We start from the raw sequence: 23,326 nt of genomic DNA, 5'->3' as shown, positions 1-23,326 counted from the left end.
CCCAAATCGCAGGAATTTAAATTGCGAATGCCGTTTGGTAATGAGTTTGTTTCAAATTCACACAGTTGTATAATAATAAATTCTTCTGTTCCCGATTTCGAAATCGTATTTTAGGTCGTAAAAACGCTAATCAAATTTAACGACAACGACATAAGATAATCAATACGATCGGGATTAAAATATTGTAAACAAGGCAGTAAACAAAATTCCCTCATCGAGGTGTTGCCTACGCTCGGGGAATGACCGAGGCTATAAAGTCTTTATAAAATACGACATCTTAAACGGGATACACGCCGATAAAAAGCTTTAAAAAGTTTTACAAAGGCGGCATTTTTTTTGATAGGAAATACGGTAATTTGTTGAGATTTCGTGGGCGTTTCAGCGTAGGACTGTAAAATTGAGGATTTAATTAAACTAAAGGAAGTTTTGTTAAAAATGGAAATACGAAGAGTAGCCACCTGTATTTAGTAAATGTAAGCCACTGGAGGAAAATTTAACGAGTCAGATTATATATAACTAGAGGGCAGCTTTATGAGCTTATCCTTTGGGATGTGTATACCCTAAGGCAGGAATATCCGGTCTACAAAATGTATTTAAATCATTTACCACTTTAACCTATCATGTAAACAGTAAAACATTTTAAGTAAATTTACGTACTTAATGGATTATTCACCAAATCATTCAGTTAAGAAGTGATAAAAGAGAGAGTACAGTGATCTGACGTGCATACTGGTAAAACCCATAAGTTTTACTGTAAAACCTGCATGAGGTGTAGAAAGTTATCCATTTCTGTCAAAATCCCCAATTCTAGAGAATCTTAGAGGAGGAAGGAAACTTTGTGTGCCCTAAAAAACCTTGTATTCCAAAATCCAAAATACCATGGATTCATTAACACTTATTGAAATTACTCTCTTTCTTAAAAACCCCATCTATATCCATAATACTCTATCATGGTATTACAGAAAAAAATATATATATATAAACAATCTTTATTTCCAAGAAAAAACGGCTATCGACCATTACGGTCTTTCTGCCTATGTATACATGTTTTTTTAATATGTACAGGTAATCTTATTTCTAATTAATATATACAAATTATACATTGAGAAAAAAAAAAAAGTTCTAATTAAAATGTTCTAACAGGGTGAGAGCGGGGAAAAGATAACGGGATTGTCTAGTCTGTCTGGTTATGCATAGTGGATTTACAATTGTCAAGTTGTTTGGGTTATTTTTCCACTTGGTTTGTAGTTGTATGAGTCTGTCAGTTATTTTAGTCATGTTCGTACGTTCGTAGAGAAGTTGGTTGGATGGGTTGTGTAGTGGGTTTGCAGGATGTCGTATTTTTGTTATTAGTCTTAGAGCAATCTGTTCAGTAATTTGTGTATATTTTTTAGTCTTGTCCGTAGCGTTTGCTCTAAGTAAGTGTCCGTAGTCCAGGACCGGTCTACAGATGGATTTGTATATTTGAGTTGCCGTTTTTGTACTAATGCCTTTGTTTTTGTATGTTAGTGACCTAAAGTGTTTTGTTCTTTTAATGATTTCAGTCCGGACATTTTTAAGGTGTTTTGTGAATTTTAGTTTTTGGAAAAAAAATATATAAATCTTTAAATTATTAGTTATTAGTTCTGGTCTGATTCTAAGTGGCATTAAATGCTCTGCTAATTTGCTCTCAAAAGTTGATTTTAAGTTGCAAAACAGAGCACTTAAACTTGGTTTTTAACGTAATTCCAAATGAAAGGTCGGATAGAGTTAAGTCTGGCGATCGCGCTGACCTGAAAATGTTGGACTATTTTTCAAAAATTCTTCGTACCTCTTGCGGTTTTGGTGAACCTTTTTCAGTATTTCCTCAGCTGTATATTTGAAACCTGAATAGATAATCTTTTCTTGATTATAAAACATTCGTTCTACTCTCTCTATGTAAATTCAATCACTGCTTGATCAAAAAGGTAGTCCATATTGCTCAAAAAGACTTCGTTGTAAGTATAAAACAGAAATAACACAACAAAACCTTAAATTTACATACGTTTTTGTGTCATTTCTGTTTATATTAAAAAGCATTGAGCCCCATGAAATACTAATTGTCTCTTGTTTTCCATGTTGGAGGAAAAATATAATTCCTACACAGACTACAACTGAAAAAACATTATTCTGCACGTTACAAATTACCTAATAAAATCAACTAGTACACCATTTTCTAAAAAAAAGAGAAAAATAAATCAATTCGGCAACCGGTAATAAGTTTCACATGAAATTCTTTAAAACTCTTCCCATTTAACCGACCAATTTGAGACACACTGCATACACTTTTTAGGGCAGTACCTAATTGTTCTGGGCATTAAAAAACTGCTATTGTTATCCATGTTGTTGTTAAAAAACGAGCTTATTATCAATCTGTCGTCACTGACTGACTTTTTAAACCCATTAGAGACGGTAATAAAGCCTTTAGTTTACACTCAAAGTCTTATACAAAACAAAAACTCAAATTTACATACGTTTTTAATAATTTTGAGACTTTGTCTCATTTCGGTTTATATTAAAAAGCATTGAGCCCCATGAAATACTAATTGTCTCTTGTTTTCCATGTTGGAGGAAAAATCTAATTCCTACACAGATTAAAACTGAAAAAAAGTTCTTCTGCACGTTACAAATCACATAATAAAATCAACTCGTACACCATTTTCTAAAAAAAAGAGAAAATAAATCAATAACCGGTAATAAGTTTCACATGAAATTCTTTAAAACTCTTCCCATTTAACCGACCAATTTGAGACACACTGCATACAATTTTTAGGGCAGTACCTAAATGTTCTGGGCATTAAAAAACTACTATTGTTATCCATGTTGTTGTTAAACGAGCTTATTATCAATCTGTCGTCACTGACTGACTTTTTAAACCCATTAGAGACGGTAATAAAGCCTTTATTTTACACTCAAAGTCTTGAAACGTTCTATAATCAGTTGATACTCTAATAAAAGGTGATCCAAACTACATTGTTTTGAACTTCAGTAGCGTGTGTTTGCCATTAGTCCCGAAACTGGCCCTAGAAAATAAATTTAACCGCCGCCCAAGGTAATCTGGATTCTGTTTTTCTGTCCCATAAATTACGTTGCCTAAACAAACGGTGGCGTTTGTTTTTAGATTGTAGAATCTTTGATTAAGTACCGGGAGGTTAAATTTAGGATTGTTTTCCACTTTTCCGAGTGTCGACTAATTGACTTTTCTCCATTGTTTTCAGCTAATTGATGCCAGCTACCGCAGTAGCCCATCATCCCAGACCTTGGCTGTGATAGTTTTGTGTTCAGTGTTACTCGGACTACTAGTTTTCATTGCTGTCATCTTAGTTTGGAAGTAAGTATACTAATTTTGCTCGAGCAAACCGTCTCGAGATTTAAATTAAAATTTAAGAGGGATAATTTCCTCCCTAACGAGCAGACATCATTCACATTTTCGTGTTCATAATTTTTATTCCATGGGCGTCTTGAAAGGTTTTAAATAACAACACGTCCCGGCTCCTGAATTATGACAGCGTTTTCTTGGATGATATTATAGAGTTCCAGGTTATTATTTATTATCCTGGCAAATTTGGTGTTACACGTCACCCTCACTTTTGTTTTTGACAGGTTACAGTTTTATTCAAGAAAAACAAAAATGGTGGTGTTCACATTATTTGAAGAAGAGTTTTTTTATTAACGCTTCTTGAATGGACTAGCAGTAATCTATAAAAGGTGTTTTTACAAAATCCAACAAGTTCAAAATTTCTGGCTTGTGATGTTGATTAGAGTCATTCAGGTTTCAACATATCTTATAAGCCAGAGTATACAGAAAGATTTATAAAATGGTAAAATTTTTAGGAAATTTTATTTTCTGCGAAAATCTGGAAAAATTTTAGTTATTGCAGCACTGCCTTTCGAGAAAATTCACACTTTATGAAAAAATACATTTTACCAGAAATTTAGCTTGCAACTCGAAAAATGAACTCAATATTTTTCTATAAATACGTTGTTAACGGATAAGTGTTGCTCTCAAATGGTTATACAGAGTGTTAAATATTCAGAACACCCTGTACGAGATTGTGAAATTAATATACAAGATATTCACTGAAAACTACTGAGGTAATATCAATTTTAGAACAATTTGTCTGGAAAAGTAGCAAAAAACGCTCACTTTTCTATAAAATAATTTTCTTTTCTAGATTTGATAACGTCCAATGTGTTTTAAAACATTCTATACGTAAGTTTTCCTTCTATTTCAATTGACCACCAGTTTAGTTCTATTTCTTCATAAACAAATGAATCTGGAGGAATTAGAAAGTTTAATAACCCTTTTGATGACGACTTTCAAGCTTCTAGTTTTTCAATTGTACAGGTTGTCCCATTTTCGATACTTTTGTAGGATATTTCGCTTATTTTTAAAGATTTTTGCGACAGTGTGCTACTTTTTCGTGAAATTAAATATGGCGTCAACAGAATTTTCATAACTCTTTTCTCAAGATTTTAACCTTTGAAAATTGACTACAATACTGCAAATGTTCCAGTAAGTAAATTTTTATAAAATTTGACTGTTTTAACAAGGTTCTGACATTTAAAATTGACTAGAATGATTGCAAATAGCTCAGTAAGTAAATTGTCATAAAATGTTACTGTTTTTCAGGGTTTTGACATTGAAAATTGACTAGAATGATTGCAAATAGTTTATTATGTAACTTGTCATACAATGGGCCTGTCCCACAATTTTTTTTTATTTCATAACTACAAAGACGGATTGAAAATATTATACCCGTATTTTTTTGTTTTCAAAAATATTAAGTCTAAATAGAAAAAAAATGATGATAAAAACTATATTAATCTCATATTTTAAACGCCCGCCGCCGGTGACGTACTACACTATCAACCAATCAGCGACAAGAAGTGAAACAGTTGGCGTGCAACAGCCAATAAAATCGCCCAGAATTACGTACGTCACATGCGCGCCAGAACAGATCTTTTAAATTTAATGGACAAATTCAAACTAATGTAGGAACATTTACGACCATAATTTTTTCTTCAAGAATATGAAAAATTAGTTTTTTGATCCTATCTATTTCACTGTTTTTCTAGGTTTTGACCTTTGAAAATTGACTACAATACTGCAAATGTTCCAGTAAGTCAATTTCTATAAAATTTGACTGTTTTTCAAGGATTTGACATTGAAAATTGACTATAATTATTGCAAATAGCTCAGTAAGTAAAATGTCATAAAATTTGACTGTTTTTCAAGGTTTTGACGTTGAAAATTGACTAGAATGATTGCAAATAGTTCAATAAGTAAATTGTCATACAATTTTACTGTTTTTCAAGATTTTGACCTTTGAAAATTGACTACAATACTGCAAATGTTCCAGTAAGTCAATTTTTATAAAATTTAACTGTTTTTCAAGGTTTTGAGGTTGAAAATTGACTAGAATGATTGCAAATAATTCAGTAAGTAAATTGTCATAAAATTTTACTGTTTTTCAAGATTTTGACCTTTGAAAATTGACTACAATACTGCAAATGTTCCAGTAAGTCAGTTTTTATAAAATTTGATTGTTTTTCAAGGTTTTGAGGTTGAAAATTGACTAGAATGATTGCAAATAGTTCAATAAGTAAATTGTCATAAAATTTTACTGTTATTTAAGATTTTGACATTTGTTTATTGCAAATGACATTGCAAATGTTCCAGTAAGTCAATTTTTATAATGGAACACCCAGTATGGTTATTGAGTACCATCTTATTACAAGCTTTATTATTAGTTTAAGAAAAAAACTTTAAATACGAAAACGAATGTCTTCTTTTTTACGGGCTATATTTTGACGTTTGAGCAAACCTCCTAACTGTCATAGGAACCAAGTTAGGAGCTGTTAAATTTTGACACTTTCAATATTTGTAGTACAGTTACATTGTTGTATTTCATATCAAAAGTCTCCAAATTTAAATTTAAATAAGGTAAAAATGTTGTTTTGAAGAATTTTTACGATTAAAAGAAATTTCTGTAGGTCACGTGATTCTTTTCAATTATCAAATTCACCTACCAAGGTCACGTGACTGTTTTCAATCACCAAATTTAGTTTCAAAGGTCACACGCTTTCTAAAGGTTTAAATAGTTATCTTGATGCAGTTACTTGACCATTTTGACGATTGAAAGGATTTTCCCTAGGTCACGTGATTGTTTTCAATCACCAAATTCAGTTACAAACGTGATCATATTTAAAATCACAATGTTGCTCTAAAGGTCAGTCATTTTTACGACTGATTGATTTCAAGTCAAATGGAATTTTTAAGGTCACATAACCCTTCTCAAAGATAAAGCAGCAACATTGCAGTCAGGTGGCCAATATTTAAGGTTAAAATGTTGTTCTGATAGTCACGTGATCATATTTACGATTAAAAGGAATTTCTGTAGATCATGTGACTATTTTCAATCGTTGAATGAAATTTTAAAGATCACACGTAACTTTTCTTAAGGTTTTGATAGCTATCTTACAGCCACGTCCCCATTTTTACGATTGAAAGGAATTTTCGTGGGTCACGTGATTGTTTTCAATTATCAGATTCAGTTACAAAGGTCACGTGATCATATTTAAAATCAAAATGTTGCTCAAAAGGTCAGTCATTTTTACGACAGATTGATTTCAATTATCAAAATCAGGTAACTATTTTCAAGCGTCAAATGGAATTTTTAAGATCACGTAACCCTTCTCAAACTTAAAGCAGCAACATTGCAGTCACGTGACCAATATTTAAGGTTCAAATGTTGCTCTGAAGGTCATATTTACGATTAAAAGGAATTTCTGTAGGTCATGTGACTATTTTCAATCGTTTTCTTAAGGTTTTAATAGCTATCTTACAGTCACGTGATTGTTTTCAACTATCAAATTGACCTACAAAGGTCACGTGACGTACTATTCCTATTTTTTTCTATTATTATATTTTTTTAAGCTAACGAAATATGAAAAAAAATCTTGAGAACTAATCTAAGATTTCCCTGGGACAGAGTGTAGATGAAATTCGGTCCAATTACGTGAGTGTCCAAAATATCAAATTAGGTTAGGTTAGGTTAGTTAATATATCTTAAAGCATTGATCTAAGCACTATCTAAGACATTGATGAAAAAAATTATAAATCTGTGTTTTCCAATCAGAAATTTGTTTGCATTTTAAATGGAACAAAAACTGTTCATTAGAAGAAACGATACTACTTAACAATGTTCTCAAATAACGTTGGATCAGTGACAAGTTCTGTTACTCTCAAAACAAGAATATCACAGTTATGATGGAAAATGAACAAAATAGCTGCTGTTTAAAGTGGTGTAGTACAGAACAACATTTCTTCCGGAGAATTACTGGTACTAAGTAGATTTTAAGAGAGTTTTGAAGTGGAGTCGTAAAAATGTCCGGAAAAAAACCATTCGTAATCGAAGGGTTGACAAATAATCTAAATTCCCATCGATAATTAGAAGCACTCGGAGCTACTTAACGTTATGACAAAAACCACACGGCCGAACCCTCGACCTATCTCAAGTATGCCGGTACCACTTAAAACGGGCATACAGTGAAAAATTCCGCGGCCGGTTAAGAACACCATAATGACACTGCTCCCGTACTAAACTGCGTTTTTCCTAGCGAGAAACAGCCCGAATAAATATTTCTTTTTTCCCGGAGTAATTATACCAAAAAGAATTTTTAATGACTTATAATGCGAACGGGCGAGATTCTTTTCGGCCTCCAGTTTGTGCTGAAAAGTTTTTTTTTTCTGTACTAATGAGCAGCATTTTTACCTGGACGCGTCACTTCCAGAACGTCGTTCAGGTTGCCACCGCATCGCAATAATTATAATAGATACAAGCGTCCAAATTGCCCCCCAACATAAATCCAACAAACGAGCCCTAATCCCTTGTCATATCACGTTTATTTAATGTTCGCGAAGCTTTTCATGTGCGAATCTCAGTTTTGGACGCTAATTTAAACGCCCATAAACCTTCGTTAACTTTTTACTCTCTAATGGGTCCTCCTCCAGCAAAAACTCTCAAACTCCCACTGAGGGTGTTAATGCCCCGTCCATCAGTTATTGTTTATGACTTCCCTATATCAAAAACTTCCTAAAGTGGGCACAAGGATTGTTGGCGCAGTCGGTTGGATTGCGTTACGTACTCGAGGGGAATGCAAATGGCAACTCTGGGTCCGAGTAGTCTTATTTGATAAAATTTTCCTTAAACAACGAGCCCCGAAATAAAACCAATAAGCCCCGGGGCTACGCTAACGAACGCAAACGAAATAAAATATTTGCCTTAAGCCTCTTTACACAAGAATATTAGATGAAACCATATCGAGTTGGAATCTTGTAGGGTGCCATCCCTTTTTCTTTTCAGAATGGGCTTTTAGCTTTACAAGAAAATGATTACGGTTTTATGATTTGTAGCAAAGATTTATTTAATTTATGGTTTCTGTACTAATATTTTATTCAGACAGTAAGTAACCAGTGGGGAAGGTAAATAGTCGAAGAAAGGAGAAGAAAAGTGTGGTATGGAAGCTCGAGCAAGTAACAGTAAAAAATGGAAAAACTTTGTATAAAATAGTAAATAAGAGAAGAAGAAAGGGCTGAGTTTATGAAAAAAAAAAGTTCTAAAACTGTATTTTCCTTTTATAACAGCTAGATATTCTGTTTATTCTATATTAAGTCTAAATAAACATGAGACTGGGAGTTACGAGAGAAAACAATCAAAAATAAAGAAAAGACGAAGAAAAAAAGAACAAAAAACACTCAAAAATCGAGTTACAGAGGTTACTCAAATTCCAACCACAACTTTAACTGATTCAAAAATTTGTTGCATTAAACTAGTTTTTCTTAAATAACCGGAAAACGGTGAAAGTTACAAAAAAGTTTCCAGAAACCAAAATGTTCCTAATCAACTCCTTAACCCAACACAGAAGAAAACAGAAAATTTGACCGGTAAATTACGAATTGTGTGTTTCTCGTAGTTCAAATTTTGACACCGCTTTTCTCCCTGACTGTACCAAATTTTGTATTGTTTTTTCAGGTTATTGGATAGGAAATTTAATGATTCCAAAAATGTGTTTAAAACATAGTAATTTTCTCACTCTAAGTGGGTTTTACAGGCGATTTGGTCCTTAACTGTCCTTTCAAACCGTCTTTCTGACAGTTGATATTTTGACATCATTTTTCTCCAAGACTGTACCTAATTTTGTAATCTTTTTTATGTCAGTAGATAGGAAATTTAATGAGGATTGCAAAAATGTGCTTAAAAACATGATTCGGTTACTCCAAGTGGGTTTTACAGGCGATTTTGTCCCTGACTGTCCTTAACAGTATTCAATTTTCAGATTACAATTTTACTGATTTGTAAATTTGTTGCATAAAACTAGTTTTCCTAATAACTCAAAAACGGTAAAAGTTACAAAAAAATTGCAGGAAACCAAAAATGTTCCTAATCAACTCCTAAACCTAACACCGTAACTTTATAGGACCGTTTTTGCTTCCAGTATACAGGGTGTGAATGAAAAGTATGGTGATTGACTGTTCTTGGTCACCCTGCACGCAAATTTTCAGATAGAATTTTTTGCTCAACACCACTGGAAAGAGGAGCTCAAGACGGTTAATTTGAGTGGTCCAACCTCCCCGAACTCGGAAGAACAACCGAGTTACAGGGTGTTCAAATTTTAAAATTTGTTGCATTTACTAAATAATTTAGAAACTGAAGGCTTCGAAAAATTTCATAGAGAGCAAAGGTTTTCAGAAAAAAGGTTCGTAAAGAACTGCTCAACTAAGTTTTACAGTTTGTTAGTGTGGCTACTATACAGGGGGTGCATGAAAATTGTAGTAATTCAGATTTATTACTTTTCAAATTAAAGACAGCCATGACAGGAAAATCTTTCAAGTAAATTTCAATTATACCCATAAATTTACTGGTAAGATTGGAATTTACTGGTAAAATTGTAACATTTTTGGTTTTCTAGATACAGTATCTCGCCTTCTTAGTTGACCACCCTGTACAAGAAAGTGCAATTAAACCACAACTTCAAAAAACCTAAAAAAAAAGTTTTTTAAAACGCTTTTGACAAAATGATATTATTTAAGGATTGGCATCACTGATCAAAGTAAACATTAACTGATTTGATAACCACATTGAAGCAAACAACTTCATAGGGTAAAAATAACATTTTTAGGAATTCGGCACCACGCAATTATACTCAATCAGTGGTGCAAACATTCCCGAACGTTATATAGCCTGAATCGAGATGACCAAATGCCGGAAAAATTGCGTTAAAAATAGTATACATGTCCGAAAATAAACAGGAACAAATTTTATTGGTGTGCTGCGTGTTTACACTTTCTATTTGCTCCGGAAAAAATAGACGCGCCAAGGGAAGTTTACCAGAACTGATTAATCCACCCCTTTTAAAACGTTAACTAAAAATAAACGTTTGCACATGTACTTTTGAAAAGGAAGCGTCCAGGAAAACTGGATTACAAACATTACCCGACTGACTTCCAGTAGTACATTTTACGGCGATATTTTACTCTGGGATTCCTTTCAGAGCACATAAAGAACTGGAAAAAACTGGGATTTATGAGTAGGAGAACGTTTAACGGCCAACTAAAACGCCATTTACTCGAAGGATTTTTCCTACGCATCATTGTTTATGATTTACTGTAATGACTTAATGTTGAAGAAAAAGCTTAAAAGGATGGTGTCGGAAACGTTAAAAAGTACGTTCTGGGAATGGCCTCCGCGACGTCCCGATTTATGCTGTGTAAACAAATGTCGTCTGTTAATGACGCTTAAGCTGAAAGTCTTCGTAGAAAACCTAAATTTCCCTAGTTTTCTCTGAACGAAAGCTTCCTGTTTCGTCGACTAAAAACCGTCGTAGCGTAATCCCACCCCTAAAAAAAATTACTTTAAATAATGGCCGTACATTTCCGATGCAAGAAACGTTATATTTCCGAGTCGGCACCGCGAATCCCGGAATATTTTATATCGCCGCAATCTTAATCCATCAGGAAGCCGTCGTCGCATCAGCCAAATGAAAAATCTCCGGTCCGGGGATGCTTTGTTTACGACGGCGCCGCCTCGTTTTCCTAACAAATTAAGCCATTTGGGTGAGCCTTAAGTGTTTGGGACATTAAGTGCAGCTGCACCCAAAAAATCCAGAAAGACATTAATTCCCGATGGATCAGAAATAATATAAGAAACTAGTCACAAGAAAGACCAAAGAATGTCACATAAATTGATATTGTCAAAGTGAAGTTAAAAACTCGTTTCCAATAAACTTGAAATTTACCTAGAAATGTCGTCCACAAGCAACAAACACTGTCTGATGAAAAAAGAAGATGTACATTCAATTCCCAGTTTTCCAGGGTTAATTCTTGAAATCAGGGAGTATGACTCTCAACAGATATTTTGATAGAAAGTGACAGAAGAATCTGACAATGTTACATTCTGGCATAATCTTGGTATAGATTGCTCCAGGTTCAGTTATAGACGTGATCCTATCAATATTACTTAAAGATCAATTTGAAGAATTACACTTTTGAAATGTATTCCAAAAACTGAACTCAGTTCCTTCAACGTCTCTGTATCATGATTAATAATAAAATTATGATATTCTTTGGAATCGCTTTGAATTAGTTGGATTTCAGAATTTGTGTAACATCATCAAAATCTTGAACAAAGGCTTCATCATGATATGCCAAAATCGTTTTGTCCCACATCTTCCAAATGATAAAACGCTCAGTACTTATCACACATTGTTCATGTTGATTCAGAACTCCAAATGGTCTCCAAAAAGGTTAAGTTAGGTTAGTAAAAGTTACAGAACATTGTTTGGTTGGAGAGTCTAAAAGACCGACTGATGTCATAGATTGCATGGTTAGCTTACAATAATGTCAATAAGGATTGAAATTATTGATTGAATTTAAACCCCCCCCCCATTACAAGTTTTATTTTTAGTTTTAGAATAAAACTTTACCTACAAAAGTACAAAAGATACGAATCTAGACAAATTTTAATTATACCTACTACTGGTGAGACTGTCAAATGGTATTCATCCTTTTTCCTAAATATTTCTATTGGCTAATTCATCTTAATTCTGCTATCATTCTCAAAGAAATGCTTAAACACACCTGTTCATCATCCTTTGGAGAAATGCTAAATCACTGTAAGGAATTTCTTCAGGTTTTCATTCAAATCTGTCAATGTTGTTCAGCTTTACTTATCTTGTCACAGTTTTCAATCTTCCAGTTCTATTTCATTTTTGCATTGATTATTCCAGTCATTCTTTGCGTCTTTTCCTCTTATGACAGTAAAATGGCAACTGAGTGTATGAGAATAATGTCTTATGGACTAAAAATGTCCTTTGTCTTGACTGTCAAATGGTTTCTTCCTTTCTTTTAAATACTTTAGCTAATTCTGGTGTCATTTTCAAAGAAATGCTTAAACAAACCTGTTCATCATCCTTTGGAGAAACGCAAAATCACTGTAAAGAATTTCTTCAGGTTTTCATTCAAATCAATGTTGTTCAGCTTTACTTTTCTTGTCACAGTTTTTTTTTTGTTTGATTGTTTTCAATCTTCCAGTTATATTTCATTTTTGCATTGATTATCCCAGTCATTCTTTGCTTCTTTTCCTCTTATGACAGTAAAATGGCAACTGAGTGTATGAGAATAATGTCTTATGGACTAAAAATGTCCTTCTTCTCCACTGTCGAATGGTTTCTTCCTTTCTTCTAAATACTTTAGCTGGTCAATTCTGGTGTCATTCTCACAGAAATGCTTAAACAAACCTGTTCATCATCCTTTGGAGAAACGCAAAATCACTGTAAAGAATTTCTTCAGGTTTTCATTCAAATCAATGTTGTTCAGCTTTACTTATCTTGTCACAGTTTTTTTTTTGTTTGATTGTTTTCAATCTTCCAGTTATATTTCATTTTTGCATTGATTATTCCAGTCATTCTTTGCGTCTTTTCCTCTTATGACAGTAAAATGGCAACTGAGTGTATGAGAATAATATCTTATGGATAAATGTCCTTTTTCTTGACTGTCGAATGGTTTCTTCCTTTCTTCTAAATATTTTAGCTGGTCAATTCTGGTGTCATTCGCAAAGAAATGCTTAAACAAACCTGTTCATCATCCTTTGGAGAAATGCAAAATTACTGTAAAGAATTTCTTCAGGTTTGCATTCAAATCTATCAATGTTGTTCAGCTTTACTTCTCTTGTCACAGTTTTCAATCTTCCAGTTCTATTCCATTTTTGCATTGATTATCCCAGTCATTCTTTGCTTCTTTTCCTCTTATGACAGTAAAATGGCAACTGAGTGTATGAGAATAATGTCTTATGGACTAAAAATGTCCTTTTTCTCTACTGTCAAATGGTTTCTTCCTTTCTTCTAAATACTTTAGCTGGTCAATTTTGGTGTGATTCTCAAAGAAATGCTTAAACAAACCTGTTCATCATACTTTGGAGAAATGCATAATCCCTGTAAAGAATTTCTTCAGGTTTTCATTCAAATCTATCAATGTTGTTCAGCTTTACTTCTCTTGTCACAGTTTTCAATCTTCCAGTTCTATTCCATTTTTGCATTGATTATCCCAGTCATTCTTTGCTTCTTTTCCTCTTATGACAGTAAAATGGCAACTGAGTGTATGAGAATAATGTCTTATGGACTAAAAATGTCCTTCTTCTCCACTGTCGAATGGTTTCTTCCTTTCTTCTAAATACTTTAGCTGGTCAATTCTGGTGTCATTCTCACAGAAATGCTTAAACAAACCTGTTCATCATCCTTTGGAGAAATGCAAAATTACTGTAAAGAATTTCTTCAGGTTTGCATTCAAATCTATCAATGTTGTTCAGCTTTACTTATCTTGTCACAGTTTTCAATCTTCCAGTTCTATTTCATTTTTGCATTGATTATCCCAGTCATTCTTTGCTTCTTTTTCTCTTATGACAGTAAAATGGCAACTGAGTGTATGAGAATAATGTCTTATGGACTAAAAATGTCCTTTTTCTCTACTGTCAAATGGTTTCTTCCTTTCTTCTAAATACTTTAGCTGGTCAATTTTGGTGTGATTCTCAAAGAAATGCTTAAACAAACCTGTTCATCATCTTTTGGAGAAATGCAAAATCACTGTAAAGAATTTCTTCAGGTTTTCATTCAAATCTATCAATGTTGTTCAGCTTTACTTATCTTGTCACAGTTTTCAATCTTCCAGTTCTATTTCATTTTTGCATTGATTATCCCAGTCATTCTTTGCGTATTTTTCTCTTATGACAGTAAAATGGCATCTGAGTGTATGAGAATAATGTCTTATAGACTAAAAATGTCCTTTTTGTCTAGTTTCGAATGGTTTCTTCCTTTCTTCTAAATACTTTAGCTGGTCAATTCTGGTGTCATTCTCACAGAAATGCTAAAACAAACCTGTTCATCATCCTTTGGAGAAATGCTAAATCACTGTAAAGAATTTCTTTAGGTTTTCATTCAAATCTGTCAATGTTGTTCAGCTTTACTTCTCTTGTCACAGTTTTCAATCTTCCAGTTCTATTCCATTTTTGCATTGATTATCCCAGTCATTCTTTGCTTCTTTTCCTCTTATGACAGTAAAACGGCAACTGAGTGTATGAGAATAATGTCTTATGGACTAAAAATTTCCTTTTTCTCTACTGTCGAATGGTTTCTTCCTTTCTTCTAAATATTTTAGCTGGTTAATTCTGGTGTCATTCTCAAAGAAATGCTTAAACAAACCTGTTCATCATCCTTTGGAGAAATGCATAATCCCTGTAAAGAATTTCTTCAGGTTTTCATTCAAATCTATCAATGTTGTTCAGCTTTACTTATCTTGTCACAGTTTTTAATCTTCCAGTTCTATTTCATTTTTGCATTGATTATCCCAGTCATTCTTTGCTTCTTTTCCTCTTATGACAGTAAAATGGCAACTGAGTGTATGAGAATAATGTCTTATGGACTAAAAATGTCCTTTTTCTTGACTATCAAATGGTTTCTTCCTTTCTTCTAAATATTTTAGCTGGTTAATTCTGGTGTCATTCTCAAAGAAATGCTTAAACAAACCTGTTCATCATCCTTTGGAGAAACGCAAAATCACTGTAAAGAATTTCTTCAGGTTTTCATTCAAATCAATGTTGTTCAGCTTTACTTATCTTGTCACAGTTTTTTTTTGTTTGATTGTTTTCAATCTTCCAGTTCTATTTCATTTTTGCATTGATTATCCCAGTCATTCTTTGCTTCTTTTCCTCTTATGACAGTAAAATGGCAACTGAGTGTCTTATGGATTAAAAATGTCATTTTTCTTTACTGTCAAATGGTTTCTTCCTTTCTTCTAAATACTTTAGCTGGTTAATTCTGGTGTCATTAGGAAGAACGCAGTATCAATATGGAGAATTTGTGCAGATTTGCATTCACATGACATTGTTGTACAGCTTGTCTTGTTTTAGAGTTTGGTACTTTATGAATTATCTTTTCACAGTTGATAAACATTACATCTTCTACTTCTCTTTCTGTCAATACTGATTGTCGAAGATTTTCAGAATATAGTGTTCAGTTTCAATTTCCTTCATCCCTGTGTACTTTTACATTTATTTCTCTTTCGTCTGCTTTGATAATATGTCTGACTGTCCTCTAAACAAGGCATAATATTTTAGGAGAATTGTAGCATGTAAAGGACGTCAAACTACGAGTTGTGTATAAAAGCAGTTTGATCAAGTTGAATAATTGAACCAAAAGTGCACACTGACTGGTCCTTTTCACAAAAACATGATAAAAAGACTGGACGATACTTTACATAAATATCTAAACGATTTCCTCAAAGAGCTTTTCCTCGGAAACGCCATAAACAATAATAATTCCTCTCGTTTTTCCAGGGACCGACAGACCGGAAAAACTGAAACTGGAAAAGTTCGTCGACGAAACGAAGCCGTTGGCGCAAAACAATAATTGAGTTGTCGCCTTTAACTCTAAACTACCTCTTAAAAACAAGTTGTCTAGAAATAATGCGCAATTATTCGTGCAAGGCTTAATTTAAAAAACGTTAACGGACCGTATCCGAAGGGATTTTATGACGTCCCGTTAATCGGTCATCAAGACACTGTTTAAATGCAAATTTTTACTTATATACTGCCTCTGACGGTTTTGTGACTTTGTTTTGTTAATTAAAGTAAGAAAGTCACAATTTCTTTCAGAAACTATCTGGCTAATTCAAAGAAAAGTCCATTGCCTCTCAGTGGAGTTGCATAAATACGAAAGTTAGGGAATAACACACTGTGGTCTCCACATCCAATTCCATTTCTTGTAGGCTCAAATAAAAGTATTGTGGAGACGACTGTGTGTTATTCCTTACTTTTCGTATTTGACAATTACCATAAAGTATCTGGAAACGCCAGAAAAAAACGTGCATGATTCTCAGTGTCACCATACTGATACAATTTAAAGAAATGGTTTAAATCCGAGCTATTAACTTCTTAAATTACTTCGCTGAATAAGGGCTTGACATCACAAAGGCGCCAAAAAGTTTGCTTTGTTCTTAAAAAGTTAATCTTTCGGGGCTGAAAAGAGACTGGGCTCATTTTTATGTAAAGAGGATTTGCACCTAAACTCTTTCAACGAAAAGGCTTTTCATATTAATGAGCAAAGAGTGGATTTTAACGCTACGTACTCTCTCGATATACCGAGTGTTTTCGAGTGAGTGACGCTAATACTTTACGGTAAAATGTGCTCTTGACTTCGATATGGATGTAAATAGCTACAGCAGCAGTCTGTCAAACGAGGTGTTAAACTTGTTAACATACATTTTACTTGGGAAAACGTGCTGCATTTGATCATTATCTGCTCTCACGGTTATTCAGGTTAAATCATCGACAAATCCGGGCAATGACACTTAAAAAAATTACTCTAAAAGTCGGAATTTTCTTAATTAAAAATCACTCCCTTATTTTAAATTAAAACAAATTTTTCCGAATCAGCTTGAATTTCTGAATCGGAACCACGTACAAACAATAATTATTCGCGTAGTCTCGCTTGGCAATTTTGAATGTTCCTTTGTCTGCCTTGTTTTGTTGTTCGTTCGTTTCCGGAGCTTTTAATTGGAATGTGTCGAAAGTAACGTCAAAGCTTTATAGCTAAATGACCGTTAAACCTACAAAGTTTTATTTCTCTTATACTTTTTCGCTATTGAGAGTTTGTATGCTTTTGAAAACTGGAAGTGACAGTTTAAGTAATAAGTGACAGTTAATAAGAACTTTGGTCAATTCTAAGTGCCAATATAACTTTTTTCAACAATGGTTTCTCTGCAATTTCTGGCGGAATACAACATAATTACACATTCACACATTCTTATAATATTTATAAAAATTTTAAATTTATTGCTATTTTCAGCAAAACTTCACGTCCTAGAGAAAAGTGTGCTATATGAAAGTTGTAGATATTTAAAAAATGTACAATTTTTGTTCTGGTCACTTTGATACAAAACCTCAACATTTTCGAGAAAAATGGAGAAAACATACTTTATCATGTTTGTTCGTTTTTTGTTTTTCAGTTGTGCAAAAATGTTTGTTGTATTTGAACGAAACTTGGTAAAAATAAAAAATTGCAGTGTCTCTGAATTGAAAAATTAAAATTGTAAATCTTCCAAAAAATATACTTTCTTCTTTTTTTCTATAACTTTTATGGAAACCATTTTTTCTAACACAACCTTAAAATTTCTGAGAAAAAAACCCAAAAAATCAATGTTTTTTTTGTGTTTTAGTTTTCATTCTCTATATCACAAAAATCAATCTTAACACTCCGAGTAACCTAACCGAACCTAACCTAACCTAATAAGTCTTACGGACGATTTTGTCCTTAAAACATCAGCGATTTTGTCATTTTTACAGTTCAAATTTTGACAGCGCTTTCCTTCCTGATTGTACCGATTTTTTAGTGTTTTTTTCGGATATTGGACAGGAAATCATTGGACAAGGGTTTTTCGGACGATTATGTCGCAGACTGTTCTGTAAACTGTCATTTATACAGTTTAAATTTTGACAGCGCTTTCCTTCCTGACTGTACCGATTTTTTAGTGTTTTTTAAAGTTATTGGATAGACAACTTATTGAAAATTTCGAAAATGTGCTTAAAAATGTGATCCGGTCATTACAAGTGGGTCTTACAGACAATTTTGTTACACACTGTCTTTTAAACTGTTATTTTTGCACTTCAAATTTTGACAGTACTTTTCTCCCTGACTGTAACAAGTTTTTTGGTGTTTTTTTAGGTTAATGAATAGGAAATTTAACGAGGATTTCAAAAATGTGCTTAAAAATGGGATCCGAGTACCACAAATGGATGTTACAAGCGATTTCGTCGCAGACCGTCCTACAAATCGTCATTTTTACTGTTTAAATTCTTACATCGTTTTCCTTCCGGATTGTACCAAATTTGTAGTGTTTTTTAAAATTATTGGATAGAAAGTTTATTGGAAATTCCGAAAATGTGCTTAAAAATGTGATCCGGTCATTACAAGTGGGTTTTATAGACAATTTTGTTGCAGACTCTCTTTTAAACTGTTATTTTTGCACTTCAAATTTTGACAGTACTTTTCTCCCTGACTGTAACAAGTTTTTTGGTGTTTTTTTAGGTTAATGAATAGAAAATTTAACGAGGATTTCAAAAATGTGCTTAAAAATAGGATCCGAGTACCACAAATGGATGTTACAAGCGATTTCGTCGCAGACCGTCCTACAAATCGTCATTTTTACTGTTTAAATTCTTACATCGTTTTCCTTCCGGATTGTACCAAATTTGTAGTGTTTTTTAAAATTATTGGATAGAAAGTTTATTGGAAATTCCGAAAATGTGCTTAAAAATGTGATCCGGTCAATACAAGTGGGTTTTATAGACAATTTTGTTGCAGACTCTCTTTTAAACTGTTATTTTTGCACTTCAAATTTTGACAGTACTTTTCTCCCTGACTGTAACAAGTTTTTTGGTGTTTTTTTAGGTTAATGAATAGAAAATTTAACGAGGATTTCAAAAATGTGCTTAAAAATGGGATCCGAGTACCACAAATGGATGTTACAAGCGATTTCGTCGCAGACCGTCCTACAAATCGTCATTTTTACTGTTTAAATTCTTACATCGTTTTCCTTCCGGATTGTACCAAATTTGTAGTGTTTTTTAAAATTATTGGATAGAAAGTTTATTGGAAATTCCGAAAATGTGCTTAAAAATGTGATCCGGTCATTACAAGTGGGTTTTACTGACAATTTTGTTGCAGACTGTCTTTTAAACTGTTATTTTTGCACTTCAAATTTTGACAGTGCTTTTCTCCCTGACTGTAACAAGTTTTTTGGTGTTTTTTTGGTTAATGATTAGGAAATTTACCGAGGATTTCAAAAATGTGCTTAAAAATGGAATCCGGGTACTACAAGTGGATGTTACAAGCGATTTTGTCGCAGACTGTTTTTAAAACCGTCTTTCTGACAGTTGAAAGTTTGACAGGTTTTTTCCCTGACTGTACTGCCTGTTTTACTATTTTTTTTAGGTTATTAAATAAAAAATTATTTTCTGAAGGAGGAAATTCATTTTATGAAAAAGTGTTTTGGACCTAAAAACATAAATATCTCGAAAACGCCTTGATTTTGTTATTCTTTCACCAAGTTTCGTTGAAATACGATTATTTTTGCAAAAATAAAAAAAAACGTGTAAAAATAGTTTTTTGCGCAGTTTCTTTAAAAATTTTGAGGTTATGTATAAAAGTGACCAGAACAAAGAAGCTGTACCAATTGAGCACACATTTCTTTCTTTGGTGAAAAAAATTGTACTATTGAATCACTTTAGTACAGTTGCAAGTTGGCAAACTATTTTTACTTCCAAAGCAGTACATTTTAATAAACTAGAAGCTGAATAACCGTTGATATCTCAGGAACTACTTCTTAAGCTCAAATTTCTGAAATTATGTCTAACTGTACTAAATTTAGCAAATGTCAATTTCGTACAACTAGAAAAGGTAGTTTTTAAAGTTTGATTTTAAAACAGTACGCTCTTGGTAAGAAACTACTCCAATTGAGCACATATTTCTCAATAGTGTCCTATTACTGCTAGCTAAAAATTGTACCAAACTTGACAGATGTCAGTTCAGTGGAGTCATGCCAGTACATTTGTAAGCCATTTTATTAAGCTTCGAACCGGTGATATCTACAGAGCTCAAATTTTTTTAGGGTGTCCATCTACTGTGAAGTACTAACTGTACTAAAATTTGACAGTTGTCACCGTCCTACAACTATATTTAGGACGGTTTATCGATATTTGATTGATTTGATGATAGTAGCATCCTAGATTATTGTAGAACAATAACTGTACTAAATTTGACAGCTGTTGTTCTTAAATTAGGTCATAAATTCGTCAGATTGTAATTAGTGGAATTTTCCTAAATTTTCGTTATTTTCAAACCATTCATCACTTTCAAGTATCTTTAATTTGTTTTTAAGATGATTGCAGTTTGAGTACCAAAGTGGATACAGTCATTGTGTTAAGTAATCCACCATTTTCTGGAGTTATAAGATCTTTTTGACTAGCATACATTCGACAAAATCCTATTAAAAAATATGGATACTACGTTCCTGTAACAAGATTTTATCTAATAAGGATTAAACATACTTTCGACTAATACTACACAGGATGTTTTGACTGGAAGCCATATTTCTAGGGATAACTAAAATGAAAGCTGTTTTCAAAAAAAAATCATAATTCAATTATGATTGATTAGTAAATATAAACCCAAAAAACGTGCCTCTCCCCTTATTGGATTGGCTTAGGAAAAACGTCTAAAAAAACAACAACGTTATGAAATATAACTTCAAAGCGGAAACTGGGGGCTAATTTAACGTCTGAACGGTATCATTTAATTACAACATAGTAGCCTTAAGGACTATCCTGAAACTAATGGCTTTCAAAATAAAGATATTAAAAACACGTTATAATTTATTTTTAATAAGGACGCTCCTGATGAAATACACCGTATAACTTTAGCTTGTTATTTTTAACGGGTTATTAATTTCGTGAGCTTTTTGGTCCGACGTTTTTGTTTACTGATTTTTTGTCAGGCATCCTCAAGGTTCGTTCTGTCAAAGTTGTCGCATGTCTTTCAGTGTGACCATTTTCTATTAAACAGTTTTTTGCCACATTTAGGGCTCTCGCCATATTTGATTTTACAGGTAAAAACGGTTCACAATGTAGCTTTCCCATATGTATGCGAATAAAGACGACGAAAATGGAGGATTTTCAATTTTGCCATCTTCGGTAAGATCCGGATTACCGTTTAGCATCTCGTAGCTTGTCGTGAGCTTAACATATTCCTGTAGAAAAGGTTTTTATCTCGACTGTACGACGGCAATTTGCAGTGCAGTAGCCAATGTTGCCAGGTCTACCGTTAAAATGGTATATATCTACGGTTTTTGTGGCTTTTTTACCGTTCTCCTGTTTTTATTTCCATTATGTGGGTTGTTGTGTTCTGTTTATGGATATATATTTCAGATTTATGGATAGAAGATCTAATGAGAATCCCAAAAATGTGCTTAAAACAGTGATTTTCTCACTCCAAGTGGCTCTTACAGGCGATTTTGTCCCTGACTGTCCTTTCAAACCGTGTTTCAGGCAGTTCAAATTTTGACACCGCTTTTCTAGCTGACTGTACCAAGTTTTGTACTGTTTTTTCAAGTTGATGAATAAGAAATTTAATGAGGATTTCAAAAATGAGTTTAAAACTGTTATTTTCTTACTCCAAGTGGCTCTTACAGGCGATTTTATCCCTGACTGTCCTTTCAAACTGTGTTTCAGGCAGTTCAAATTTTGACACCGCTTTTCTAGCTGACTGTACCAAATTTTGTAGTGTTTTTCAGGTTATTGGATAGGAAAATTAATGAGGATTCTAAAAATGAGCTTAAAACATTTATTTTCTTACTCCAAGTAGGTAACACAAGCGATTTTCTCCTTGACTGTCCTTGAAAACTGTCTTTCTGGCAGTTATAATTTTCAAACCATTTTTCTTCTTGACTGTACTCGATTTTGTAGTGATTTTAGGTTATTGGATAAGAAATTTAAAGAAGATTTCAAAAATGTTCTTAAAACAGTCATTTTCTCACTCCAAGTGGCTCTTACAGGCGATTTTGTCCCTGGCTGTCCTTTCAAACTGTGTTTCAGGCAGTTCAAACTGTAACACCGCTTTTCTCCCTGACTGTACTAAATTTTGTAGTGATTTTTTAAGGTTATTGAATAGGAAATTTAATTAGGATTCCAAAAATGTGCTTCAAACAGTGATTTTCTCACTCCAAATAGGTTTTAGAGGCAATTTTGTCCCTAACTGTTTTTTCATACTGTGTTTCTGCCTGTTCAAACTTTGACACCGCTTTTCTACCTAACTGTATCAAATTTTGTAGTGTTTTTCAGGTTATTGAATAAGAAATTTAATGAAGATTTCAAAAATGTACTTAGAACAGTCATTTTCTTACTCCAAGTGGCTCTTACAAGCGATTTTGTTCCTGACTGTCCTTTCAAACTGTGTTTCAGGCAGTTCAAACTTTGACACCGTTTTTCTCGATAACTGTACCAAATTTCGTAGTGTTTTCGAGGTTATTGGATAGGAAATTTAATGAGAATTTCAAAAATATGCTTAAAACAATCATTTTCTTACTTTAAGTGGGTCACGTGACTGCCTAGCTAAATTATCCTTTAAAAACAAATTTGTCTAGAATCTGCACAATTAAAGTTTAACACAGTTGTCGAAAGTCACGTGATAGTATTTTAAAAATTATCACGTGACCGTCTATATAAATTGGTCACTAACGTCAAAAATGTCAAACTGTGCTCAAAAGTTGCAAAAATCAGGGTTTACAAAAGTTTTCTTGTATTCGATATAAAACGTATTTTTGAGATTTATGACGGTTATTTTGATCGTTGTCACGTGACTGCTTATCTAAATTATCCTCTAAAACCACGTGATAACTCACACAAATGTTAAAACTTTGGAAAAAAATTATGAAAAAAAATCGATTTAGAATCGATGATTTTTCATTTAAAAACCATGTTGTATAATAAAATGATCTTTTGTTTTCCTTATGTAAATTGTTTATTTTTGATCAATACCATATCTTCATATCTACCATATTTTGACCGATTATTCTACAGCCATTAAATAATTTGACTTGGCAACACTGGTTGTAGCAACAATTTATTGACCCTAAAAACGTCCAATTGTCAACAATAATTCAATATTATTGGTTGGATTTGCATGTCCACGCTAAAATTAT

At 33.0% G+C, this 23,326-nt stretch overlaps 1 protein-coding gene across 1 annotated transcript in view; it reads left to right on the top strand.

Annotated features, from left to right (window-relative positions):
- pxb (putative Hedgehog signaling attenuator pxb) overlaps positions 1–23,326 on the top strand; it is a 109,042-nt gene that overhangs the window by 63,907 nt on the left and 21,809 nt on the right. Inside the window, exon 3 of the mRNA XM_081979658.1 lies at positions 3,237–3,349. Within this exon, the coding sequence (XP_081835784.1) occupies positions 3,237–3,349 (113 nt within the window). The remainder of the gene's footprint in view (positions 1–3,236; positions 3,350–23,326) is intronic.

The sequence above is a fragment of the Ips typographus genome, linkage group LG5 (assembly GCF_016097725.1).
Source record: "Ips typographus isolate SLU linkage group LG5, UJ_Ityp_2.0, whole genome shotgun sequence".
Lineage (NCBI taxonomy): Eukaryota > Metazoa > Arthropoda > Insecta > Coleoptera > Curculionidae > Ips > Ips typographus.
This window is presented reverse-complemented; position numbering and strand designations above follow the sequence as displayed.